The 12542-nt window shown below is 40.7% G+C and overlaps 1 protein-coding gene across 2 annotated transcripts in view; it reads right to left on the bottom strand.

Moving 5' to 3' along the window:
* kazna (kazrin, periplakin interacting protein a) overlaps nucleotides 1–12542 on the bottom strand; it is a 193094-nt gene that overhangs the window by 115984 nt on the left and 64568 nt on the right. For both annotated transcript variants that reach the window (XM_031286147.2, XM_031286148.2), the window contains exon 3: nucleotides 5168–5354. In XM_031286147.2, coding sequence (XP_031142007.1) covers nucleotides 5168–5354 — 187 coding nt within the window. The remainder of the gene's footprint in view (nucleotides 1–5167; nucleotides 5355–12542) is intronic.

Here is a 12542-nt window from a genome sequence, read left to right as displayed (position 1 = left end):
ACTTAAATAAACTATGTTAAAAAATAAAAAAGCTGTCTAGACCATTGGTTGTATGGTAAATTAAGCACTGAGACATAGTCAAAATAAACAAAATGTAGTATTATTATTATAATTTGCAAAAAAAGAAAACACGTAATCACGATGTTCCTGGTTTGAATCCAGCAATGGACCTGTGCATGTTGCATGTCATCCTTCTATCCTTCTCTGTCTGTTGCCCAATTTCGTGTCACTTTACTTTTACCCTTCAAGGACTACACTCACCTAAAGGATTATTAGGCACATATTGATAGGATAGCATCTTGCAGTTGATGGAGATTTGTGGGATGCACATCCAGGGCATGAAGCTCCTGTTCCACCACATCCCAAAGATGTTCTATTGGGTTGAGATCTGGTGACTGTGGGGGCCATTTTAGTACGGTGAACTCATTGTCATGTTCAAGAAACCAATTTGAAATGATTCGAGCTTTGTGACATGGTGCATTATCCTGCTGGAAGTAGCCATCAGAGGATGGGTACATGGTGGTCATAAAAGGATGGACATGGTCAGAAACAATGCTCAGGTAGGCTGTGGCATTTAAACAATGCCCAATTGCTACTAAGGGGCCTAAAGTGTGCCAAGAAAACATCCCCCACACCATTACACCACCACCACCAGCCTGCCCAATGGTAACAAGGCATGACGGAGCCATGTTCTCATTCTGTTTACGCCAAATTCTGACTCTACCATTTGAATGTCTCTACAAAAATCGAGACTCATCAGACCAGGCAACATTTTTACAGTCTTCAACTTTCCAATTTTGGTGAGCTCGTGCAAATTGTAGCCTCATTTTCCTATTTTTAGTGGAGATGAGTGATACCCGGTGGGGTCTTCTGCTGGTGTAGTCCATCCGCCTCAAGGTTGTTCGTGTTGTGGCTTCACAAATGCTTTGCTGTATACCTCGGTTGTAACGAGTGGTTATTTGAGTCAAATCTTCTATCAGCTGGAATCAGTCGGCCCATTCTCCTCTGACCTCTAGCATCAACAAGGCATTTTCGCCCACAGGACTGCCGCATACTGGATGTTTTTGCTTTTTCAGACCATTCTTTGTAATCCCTAGAAATGGTTGTGTGTGAAAATCCCAGTAACAGAGCAGATTGTGAAATTCTCAAACCAGCCCGTCTGGCACCAACCACCATGCCACGCTCAAAGTTGCTTAGATCACCTTTCGTTCCCATTCTGACATTAAGTTTGGAGTTCAGGAGATGTCTAGACCTGGACGAGCAGCTGCCATGTGATTGGTTGATTAGATAATTGCATTAACGAGAAATCTTACAGGTGTTCCTAATAATCATTTAGGTGAATGTATATCCATTCATCAGTGCACTTTACATTAAAAAGATTCTTGTATATGTTTATATATGTTATGACTGTATAACAGACTGAAAGCCCGCTTTGTTACAACTCTACACTCTTTTTTGTCGGTCAAGGATTTTATATGTCATGTGTCCTGGTGACATAATTTCAAGTTGACACAGACACTGTACATTAGCCAGTGTATGAATAGCACAAGTTCAACAAGTTTACGGAAAACAGCAATTCATATTGAGAATGGATGTTGTTTATGCAAAGAGCATTGGTTAAATTATCATTAATGCACAACAATGTATTCTTATCCTCACCACGAGTCATAATTTCCCATGTTTTCAGCAGAATAGGCCTTAAACTAAACATTTATCATGATAAAGTGTGGATTTATGGGTTGGAATTGTAACCGTATTAAACACAGTATTGTATATAGCAGTAAATGTTTGCCACAAGCAGAGCCAAGCGATCTTCATTAGCATATGGATGCTATTACAGCCTGGTAAATTCACCTTTAATTGAAAAAAATGAGAACATGAACACTTAATGTGTATCTATTATTATAGATTTATGCATTTTAATGTATATTGAGCAGGTCTGAAAGGAGTGATTAAACTCGTGACATGACATATCATGGCAACCAAGGCATCTCCATGACAACGTAGTACATTTCATCTGCTGATAAACACTGTGAGATGCAGCAAATTGTCAAATTGCTGATTACTGTGTTTAAGATATGTCCAAATCTGTCGGTCCAAATAATAATAATATTATTATTTATATAGCACTATTCATGCATAAAATGCAACACAAAGTGCTTAACACAAAAACAGATAATCATAACATTTAAAAGTGTATCTGTAAATCTGACACAGCTAGGTAATAATGGTGTAAAATAATGTTTTTAAAAAAAAAAAACGACAGTATTTGTGAATTTCATTATTTTTATAAATGTCTTATTAATAGCAAATTCTTAACCAAAACAATTTGTTCAGCAGTCATATTTCTGCTCTACAGCAGCATGTGGTTCATCATAGCCACAGGCCTAATGCGTGCTGGAGATGTCACCATCTCTTACAATCCTGTTGAGTAGACTGTAGAATACAAAGAAATAACAACCAGTTTTACACCTGATTTAATCAAGGTAACCACAGTGGATCTGGCGTGCGTAATTGTGGTTTGACTATGTGAGTCATACACAAACTAGAGACTGCAGATAGAACAGTTTTTTTTCACCTGTATGCACCTCTATGAAATAGGCTGTAAGAAGCATTTCATTCTAACTCTGACACAATTTGAATGAAAAGCTTCTTACAGCCTATTTCGTATGTTTTTGTCCCACTACAGCCATTACTGAAAATGTTACATTACAAAAGTAAAATGAAAGACACCTCAAAAGTACATCTAGCTATAAGACATTTATGGCAGATATATGGCAGAATGAGCACTAGAATGGGCTTCTCATTCACTCTTCCAATTTCCAGAGAGGAGCTGGACGTGACATTCTCTCCCATATACAAAGAGAAAATGAGAACGGCACGAATTGGGGCCACAGGCAGAAGTTTTGAGCCAGTTTTATGGCTGCTCAGCATTTCTCTATATAAGCAGCCCCCATAGCGCCACAGCGAAGCTAAATGTAGTCCATTTAAGTCTAGGGGGAAGCTCATGAACTACCACATGAGGATACTATTGAGCTCAGAGAATAGACAAGGTGTAAGATGTTTAAGAGAGAGAGGGAGAGAGATATTGTGTGTGTATATGTTTTAGAAACGACCAGTACTCCCATTTATCACGTTTGCACTTGCTTGGATGAATTTAACATGCAAATGTGAACCCCCCCCCCCCCAGGCAGTAGAAATGCAATTAAAGTAAGCTAGCCTGCTAGTAGGGTTAGTGCTGCTGGTAGCGAAGTGCCAGGTAGCACCCACAGCACAGCTTCCCGCAGGACTCCCACTCTGCCGGCTGTGCAATGAACCAGCGACCCTTAGCACACACCTCCCTTCACAACACAGCCACTGGTGATAAATTACCTAATCCCACTATCCCCAGCCGTTTCTATTATACACCCTGGGCTTGTAAAGAACAGCTCGGAGGAGAGAAAGGGGGCTGAAATAGACAGTGAGAGGTGGGTGTGAAGCGGAAAAAAGACTTATTGACAGGTACACAATGACAGTGGGAAGATATACAGGCCAAACAAAGGCAGGAATCAGCAACCATAATCTTCAGTATCAAAAGGACGTGTGCGTGTGTCATTTTTGATGTTAAAAAAAAGGGGACTCAGAACCACTTAGCCTTGTATTTCAAGACAATTATGTCTGAAAAAATCCATCTTGAGAGAGATCTACAGATAGGTGTACATTTCTTAATATGTATAATTTCAGAAACATTTTAAGAATCGACCTGTCAGAAAGTGTTTTTTTCTGTCTTTTTCGGTGATGTTAGTTATGTGAGTTTTATGAATCTTCTCTACAGATAAATGTGATTCCACCACTGAACATACATACCTCAGGCATCATTTCAGCTGAGCAGAGAGGCAGCCACAAGGGACAATGACATCAGTGCTCAAACCCTCCCAGAGGAATTCTTATCGTCACTCACACTGGCACAAACACAGCTATGGAAACAGCAGGAGTGTGAGCGTGCATGGGGGTTATAGGGATACCGCAAAGCGCACGCACACACACACACAAACACACACACACACACACGCAGAAAGAAATAACTGAAAAACAAAGCGACAGGGGCAGTCCATTGAAAACAATGCTGACACATGACCAAACTGTTCCTGACCAGCTGTGTAAGGCAGCCTGCGTTCACACTTTCCTCTTTGAAAAAAACACTACAGAGGTCAATTGAGGACTAAATGACTCTTTGTCATTGTAAAGGGAGAGTTAGCCAACAAATGTTTCCTTGTGAACGTAAGATAGGAAATACAGCAGACCTTTTTCTAATCTTGATCTCGGAAGTATCTGAGAGATACATGTATGTGGTTTTTAAAGCTGAGTGCCCAAAGCCAAGAGATAACGTATTCTATCAGACAGCTCACTGTACCAGTGTGAGAGTGTGTGTGCCAGAAGTTGAAAGGACATGACAGCATGGGCACACATACCCACACATGATATTGCAGCTATCCATGCTTATGCATGTACACAAATGCAAAAACAAACATCTGTTACCTATCTATATGTCAATCAGTGTTGGAAAAGGGCAAACAGACCAGCTGCAGAACCAACCCACCCACACACACACACACACACACACACACACACACACACACACACACACACACACAGAGGACAGCATTCTACAGACTGGGCAGCCATTCAAACAGCTCTCGGTAACAGTAACCCACAGCAACCCTAAAACCAGCCCCCTTTTCCCTTCCTCCTCAAGAGACACAGATCCATTGCCCAGTTAGGAAGAACCGAATGAACTAGCAGACAGAGTGAAAAGAGGTTGTAACTTTACCCACTCTTCCCTTACTAAAGTGCAGCACTACCCCCCTCTTAAAGGTTCAGGAGGTTAATTATTCAACATGAGAGGGGATTTGTAGGAGAACTGAAAGTGGACACAAGCCAGCAGAAACCCCTCACCTCTTTTGTTTAACTCATCCACTCACTCACTGACTTTAAAATATGCACTTATTTTCATGGGTGAAGGCATGAGTGGAGGATTTTTCAACTCACTCTTGGACATTATCCATGACATGCAGAAACACACGTGCACACATAGCAAGATGATACACAGCTGCATCAGAGTGTCCACATGTTCACAGCTTCTCAACAGACAGTTAGTCGCACTCCACTCTCCGAGCGGCTCTCCTACCATTGTGGTTGTGCTGCAGGGTCTCAAGCACGCTGGCAGAATCGGTTGCCCCCAGCTCGGCCAGTCTGCGGCTGGTGGCGCTCAGCTCTGACCGCAGGTTGGTCACCTCCTGGCTGGCGGACTGAATGGCCCCATCAATGCGCTGTGCCAACTGCTTGTTGTCATCCATCATTTTCAGGATTTTTGCCTGAGGAAGAGAGTGGAATCCAGACAAGGTGTCATGCTGAGAAGTTGTACATCTCCTGTGAAGGACGGTGTCCCCAAATAAATCCTTCCTCTTTCTCCTTTTCTGTCTGTTCTCGTTCCCTTTATATAAGGAAGTTAAATCCTCAAAGCAGTTTGTCCTTTCCCTTAAACAGAGGTATCCAGCTCAGGGGAATGTGTATCTGCTATAAGTAGTGTACGCTTTGGAGATGGTGTATGTGTGGTGTGAGCTTGTCAGTGCGCAAGCATGCCTGTGTGTGTCAGAGAGTTCCGAAACAGCATGTGAGTGTGTGTGTGTGTATGAGTGTGTGTGTGTGTGTGTGTGTGTGTGTGTTAGAGAGCCAGCACTGCCCCTGTGAAATGTGCTCCCTGCAGCTGACTGTTGAAAGGACACAGAGCATTGAGAGATGACAAGCACCTTTTTAAATGGACTGTACCATTTGCAGAGAAAGTCAGGGGGGGGAGGAGTGAGCTAGACCACATGAGCACATGGAAGTCAGAGGTCTTCAGCACAGCTGTCTTCACAAGATAATGCTGTAAGGTTTTGTGTGTTAGACTGAACTGACACACAAGATATTTCACTAAGCCTGTGAAAACTGTCTTCAGTGAAAAACTGCAGCTTTTCCTCTTTCTTTGTCTGTGTACAATGCATGCACCTCCCTACATGGACTAATGGACAAAGGTAAGGAAATCATTAGATTGAGAAAGAAGCAGTTGTTGGGAGAAAACAATAATAGTTATGCAAACAAAGCTTTTATTGCAGTATTACAGGTGCATTTTTAAAGCTCTGCTTCTTCTAAAATTGAACATTTTGAGGTTCATTATAACCACAACAATGTTTATGTGATTAGTTGATAAGTCGATCTACAAAAAAATCATTCCAGCCTCTCAAATGTGGGAATTTGCTGCTTTTATGGGATTTATGTAATTGGAAATTAAATATCTTTTGGTTTTGGATGAATAAAACGAGCAATTTTGTTCAGTGTGGGCTCTGAGAAATTGTGCTATTTTCTAATGTAATTGAAGAAACGATTACCAAAAACATCCATCAAAATATTAATAGATAATGAAAATAGTTGTTAGTTGCAGCCCAGAGGATAATGATCAAAACCAAAAGGATGCTCATTATTATACTAAGAATATTTGGGGAAGTCCAATTTAGTTTAGTAGAATGCAAGCATGTGCTTTTCCCCCATTCAATTTGGGAAACGGGAAAATTTTGCTCACTCATTTTTCCTAACTGGACCCAGTCAGGCTGGTGAAACAAACCATTTCTCTAAACGTACAGATAGCTGCCATCACACCTCAAAGGATGTGCTCTACAATGTAACTCTTTTAGTATATGTTATATACAACCCTTCCTAAGTTCTGTTCTGATTTTCCCTTTTCCTTTCTTTAAAGAAGAGTGAAAATACAGGCAGCAGACAGTGACTGCCACCTGTTTACAGATAAAGCTAGTCACTCACAGTGAATGGAACATTAAGGCTCCTTATGCACCTTTGCAGCACCACAGAGAGTTATGTAGAAAGTATGCCCTCCCCTCCCACATTCGACAGGCAGACACAGTCAATTAATTTAAAAAATGTTAAAGACCTACCTTTTTAAGAAAGCTTTTAATCTCTAAGTCTTCATAGTACTGCATCACCATAGAAACCCTCCTCTGTTGTCTATTTTGTTAAATGTATTTCTATGAAGCTGTATGTATTCTAATGTATTCTAAAATGTATTCTATTGTATTTTCTTCTTTTATGCCCTCTTAAACATGTAAGATGTCCTTGTGTATCTAGGTGTCCGCCAAATAAAACGTATTATTATTATTATTATTATTATTATTATTATTATTAAGTATCTGCAGCAAGGATGTGGAAACTGTTGCTTTTATTGTAGTTGAAGCATTGCAAGACAATGACATTCCAAATGTCAAATATAACCATAAATCAAATAAGAGACAGATGGATACTAGAAGCTTATAGAATAGAAAAGCCTTGTGATGAATACAAAGTAGCTCCTTCCTAAGACTGTAGAGCTGACAGAGAATTAACATGTTTGTCAATATGTATCAGATACAAACAGGGCTTAGAGGATTTTTTTTTTTTTGTATCTACATTCAGATTCATTTGAAATACTATAGGCCTATGGTGCATCATCAGGCAGTTTTTTTTCAGTAAAAAAGCTCTGATAAACCCACTGAAGAGTACATGTCCTGCACAACAGGCTAGCACAAACTACTAATTAATGCTTCCGTTTCTCTGCATCTGATGGGTGACTAAATAGGCAACTGTAATTTAAATAATGTGAAAATATGTTTATGTTGTGTTAACAGCTTGTTGTGCTGCCCCAAAATGACCAAAAAAATCTTTTAATGCAGGTTCAAAACATGGATCTTGGTATACACTTTTAAAGGAGAAGAGTTGCAAGCTGAAAAGCTGAATTTCTCCTCCACAAACAACAGGGTCAGCTACAAATCATTATCCATAGAGCTGGTAGAGACTACCTTTCCGGTTAGGACACTAGGACACTTGTGCAGGACAGGGAGCTTGAGCCCAGGACTTCTAGTTGACAAGCTGGATATACCATACTGCTACATCAATGAATGCTAGAGTCTGTTCTCGGTATCCAATCTCACAGCCCAGGAAAAACTTTTGACAGTATAGACTCTTAATTGTTGGTTGAAAAAATAAGCACTTATAATTACCTAGTCTGTAGAGTCATCTTCTCTCCAGGGCTGAGGAAACTACCCCAGTTCTCACCCCACACCCCTACTTAATCCTGCATTTCTCAGCTATAATCTAACATTCGGCTGTCAAAACATGCCCACTCATTCCGCAGTACAGCTGAGTTGTTATTGTTTCCCAGGGTTATGTGAAGTCAGACCCCAACCCATCCTGCATGTACTAAGCACAGATCGGACCACACTACACAAGGAAGCAAGCAACTGCTGTGTACTCCCAGAAAATGTTGCTGTTGCCTCAGTTATTCTGTTAGTGTGCGGGCGTAATATTCCACACTGTTGTCTCAAATAAAACCTGAATGTCCGAAACAGTATGCAAGCAAGGGGATGGAGAACAACACACACACACACAGACACACACACACACACAGACACACACACACACACACACACACACACACACACACACACACACACACACACACACACACACTCCCCGTTCATCCATCTGCCCAGACACAAGTCACCCCTCCTCCTCAGTAAATGAACATCATGTTGTTATTTATAGACGACCCTGCTGTTGCATATGATACATTAGTCAAAGGGGAGGGCAGGCACAGACACACCACACATACTGTAAACTCATTCTCTCTCACACACACACACACACACACTCACCCTCTCTCTCTCTCTCTCTACGGGACTAATAATCCCAAAGTCACTTGATGTTCACTAATGAAATTCATCTCTTGTCAGGTGTCGTAAGTCTCTTGGACCCTTCTGGGTAATTAAGATGCTGTAGTATCTAAGTGTGTAAGTGGATTTGTTTTTATCTATCTATATATCTTATATCCTACCCTTACACTGTTTGTCTTTTCTCAGGAGTATGGATCATGCAAACCTACATATACTGCATGTTGGTATACACATTTGCCTAGGGCTGCCCCCTAAACCTTTTTTTTAAGCTGTGTCATTGTACACAGAGCAATGCAAGCAGAGGAGCATAGTAGGCTGTAAACTTACCTCAAAATAACGTCACCACAAAACTAACTGGATGGAGATAAAGAAGGATAATGGAAACAGACAGCAGCATGATGCAGACAGCATGATGCAGACAGTGTGAGGCAGATAGCGTGAGGCAGGGCAGCGCAATTGAAATCTGTTGGCTGCTCCGACGCTTCAGCTTTGGTGATGACTGTCAGTAAAGTTGGCTAAACTACTTTGGAACCAGACGATGCTAGAACCTCCTCTACTGTTGTCCAGTGTGATTGACTCCTTGACTGACAGCTGTCAGCAGCCCAGCAGGAGAGACGCTCCGTGGTGCTAGGATTTTTATAACTGAACTATGACCACGACGAAATCTGATGTTTTCCCTATTACATATGATGAACATTCAAATGTGGGTCATAGTGGTAAAACACAACACTAATGTTGGCTGATTAAGTAGGTGTTTTTTTTTTTATATATTTGTTGGTAAGGTGTTTGAAGAAAAGACATCAGTAATAATGTTGAGTGTTTATGAAAACGAAAAATATCCTAGAGCCTCTAACTACATGTGACAGAGTTTTTCCTCAAGAAGTTCACATTTACCTAGTCTACATCCACGACATTCCACTTGCGGGATTGCTCTGGTGCCGCAGTGAAATTCCGCCGGATGCATGTCTTTTCGCCGATGTCCGTTTTCTTCCGCTTTCTTTGTGTTGGAATTTTTAACTCCAGTGGATTTATGAGGACTATGGTTAACTGCTCCTCAGATATCTGCAGGGTAAATTGAGACAGCTAGCTAGACTATCTGTCCAAGTTTTCTGTCCCGAGTTTTCTCTCGCACGACTAAAACAACTTTTGAACGTACACGTTCTACCAAAACAACCTCACGAGGCTATTTTGCAGCAGCTCCGTGTAGAGCATAGCACATGACGAATGTGATTGGTTTAAAGAAATGCCAATAAACCAGAGCTGTTGCCCTTGGTTATTTTGTAAAAGTAGCTAAACAATGAACAATCTTATTGAAATATTTTTGAAGATGTTTTAAGTAGTTTGTTCAGATTTCAATCCTTAGTTCCAACAACTCAAGATAGAGTGGTTACTGGTTTATTGCGAGTTAAGCTCCAAACTTGAACACGAGTTGTAACATGATTCATGTCTGTGAGTACATCACATAAATGATGTCCCTCCCTTGGGGTCTTGAATGAGTCTGCTGGTCAGCGGGGAGAATCAGGACCCACTGGCGGATTGAGGATCAGTAATTAGTGGGTGTGCTGGGGGTTTGGATTAGCATATGAATGGAGACAGTGGGGAGTGGGATCAGTGCTCTGTGACCATTCTTCATTGTGGCAGGCCTTCTGCAGCCAAGTCACCGCATTCAACTAAAGTAATGCAAAAAAGTTGCAGCACTGAGCTCTGTATACAGTAGTTTTTAACTCTCACTGATTTAATTTTTTAATTACTAGGGCGGAACTGTGTTGCTAAGCAATTGCTAAGTACTCACTGGGACAGCATTTGTTGCCTGGCAACAAAAAAACAGCAGCAGTGGTGGTAAAAAAAAATCTACAGAAAATGTATACATCTTTCACTGTTACAAATTGTTTGCTTAACTTGTTGTTTGCTAGTTTTTTTTTATGTCAGAGTTCAATTTTTGTGTTCCCATCCAAAAGCATTATGTACAAAAACTACGCTCGGAAAACACTGAGCAATTGGAACTACTACAATTACGATTAGTAGTATAATTTAGGAAGTACTGTAGATGTATTTTGTTTTTTTCTTATCTTTTTTACAGTTGTTCAAACTAGACGTTAATAGGTAAGGTGTGGTTAAGTGTACAAATGAGAAGCTGGCATGATACAAAGTGGGGTTATCTACAGAGAAGGAATTTTACTAAAGCTTACAGTAGCATGTGTGCAGAAGTGTTATTTCTCTATATGTCTTAGGTCTGTCATAGACTTGTCCACAAGATGATGGGCATGGGATTTTCTTTCTGAGCCGTCTCTTAAAATTGCAAAGACCTTCAGACAGACAGCCACGGATTGAGAGAAGTTATTTCATTTTTTTTCCTCTAAGATATGCTTCAATAATGAATCACTGTATGGTCCCAAGGAAAACTTTTACAATTTCAGCATGCAGGAGACACAGAAACACTCATCTGTATGTGTGTGTTCAATCACAATCTTCTGTTGGTCTGATAGTGAAGACTACATTTAATGAGCATCATTTATTTGACAAGAAACAGTACAATCCATATATGACACTAATCAAACTCTTTTTTTTTACCTCTAGAAAGGTGAATGCATTATATTTATAGTACTTTCCACTTTCAGCAGTCAGTCGGTGCAGATAATCTAAAAACAATGTAAAGATACTTACACCACAAGCTGTATTTAGTGATTCAGACTATGCCTCTGCAATGCAGAATGTATGGGCTGCACCAAAATCACCTGCTCATTGATAGCATCTGGAAAGGCCAGCCAATGAGGTGGAAAAGGTGCTGTAATGCAGGGCTGTGCTTATGTGAATTCTTGGGTTGCTTGTGTTTTTGTTTTTGTTTTGTTTTTAACAAAAGGAAAAAGTCTTAATGTCCCCACAGGAGTAAGAAAATGTTTTTTTTGTAGCTGAATGCTATCTTGATATCTTATAAAGATCAGCTTATCTTAGCTGAGAATGGGACTCGGTAAAAAATTCTTTCTCTGCAGAGTCTGAACACACAGTACACACAAACACACACAGTGGTGGCAGGGGAGAAATAGAGGTGTGGGGGTGGGCATTGAGGAAAAGAGAGATACTGAGAGTAGAGAGATGTTCCTATAGCATATACAAGGTCTGTGTCATTTGTGGGTAGAGGCTGCCGACAGCACCCAAAGGAAAGAGACCGAGCATGCCCTCAGGCTCCTTCCATAAATAGAGAGCTTACGTTGGGGCAACAGATCCTGCCTGACAGGATCAGAATGATCATAAACTATTGTATTATTCCTCGTATGAGTCACTACTATAACCAAACAACCCAGTGTTTCCCAGGAAAAGTTTGTTATTCAGGATTTCATTCAAGCACGCCATTATAGATGCATTTTTTTTTATTTGCTCCTGCTGGGTTATGACTTTGTGGATTAGCGTTGGTCCAATGGATGATGTCATAAAACACAGGGCTTTCAAGCAGGGGGAGCAGAGTTGGTGTCTAACTGTAACTAGTCGTTTTGGTGCCTTAACTTAACTGACCTCGCCGCAAGACAGTCACCTTTTGTCTAAACTTAGCTGTTATGGACGCTGTCGCAACCGTCACCTCACAGTAATCGGTACCCGGCTCAGAGTCGCCTTTTGTCGGCTAAACTTAACTGCCATGTGACCAGTCGGTTAAACTTGGTCAAATGACCGGTTGTCGGTGGCTGTAATTTTGTAAGATATCATATGAGAATGCATTGATTAAGTGAACATCACTACTCATACGAGACACAACCCAGATGACTCGCGTGCATATCAATACTCTACTCCTTTGAGCCAAAGTTTCTCAAA

Source organism: Sander lucioperca, chromosome 12 (assembly GCF_008315115.2).
Source record: "Sander lucioperca isolate FBNREF2018 chromosome 12, SLUC_FBN_1.2, whole genome shotgun sequence".
Classification (NCBI taxonomy): domain Eukaryota; kingdom Metazoa; phylum Chordata; class Actinopteri; order Perciformes; family Percidae; genus Sander; species Sander lucioperca.
Note: the sequence above shows the minus strand (reverse complement) of the source record. Positions and strands in the feature narration are given on the sequence as shown.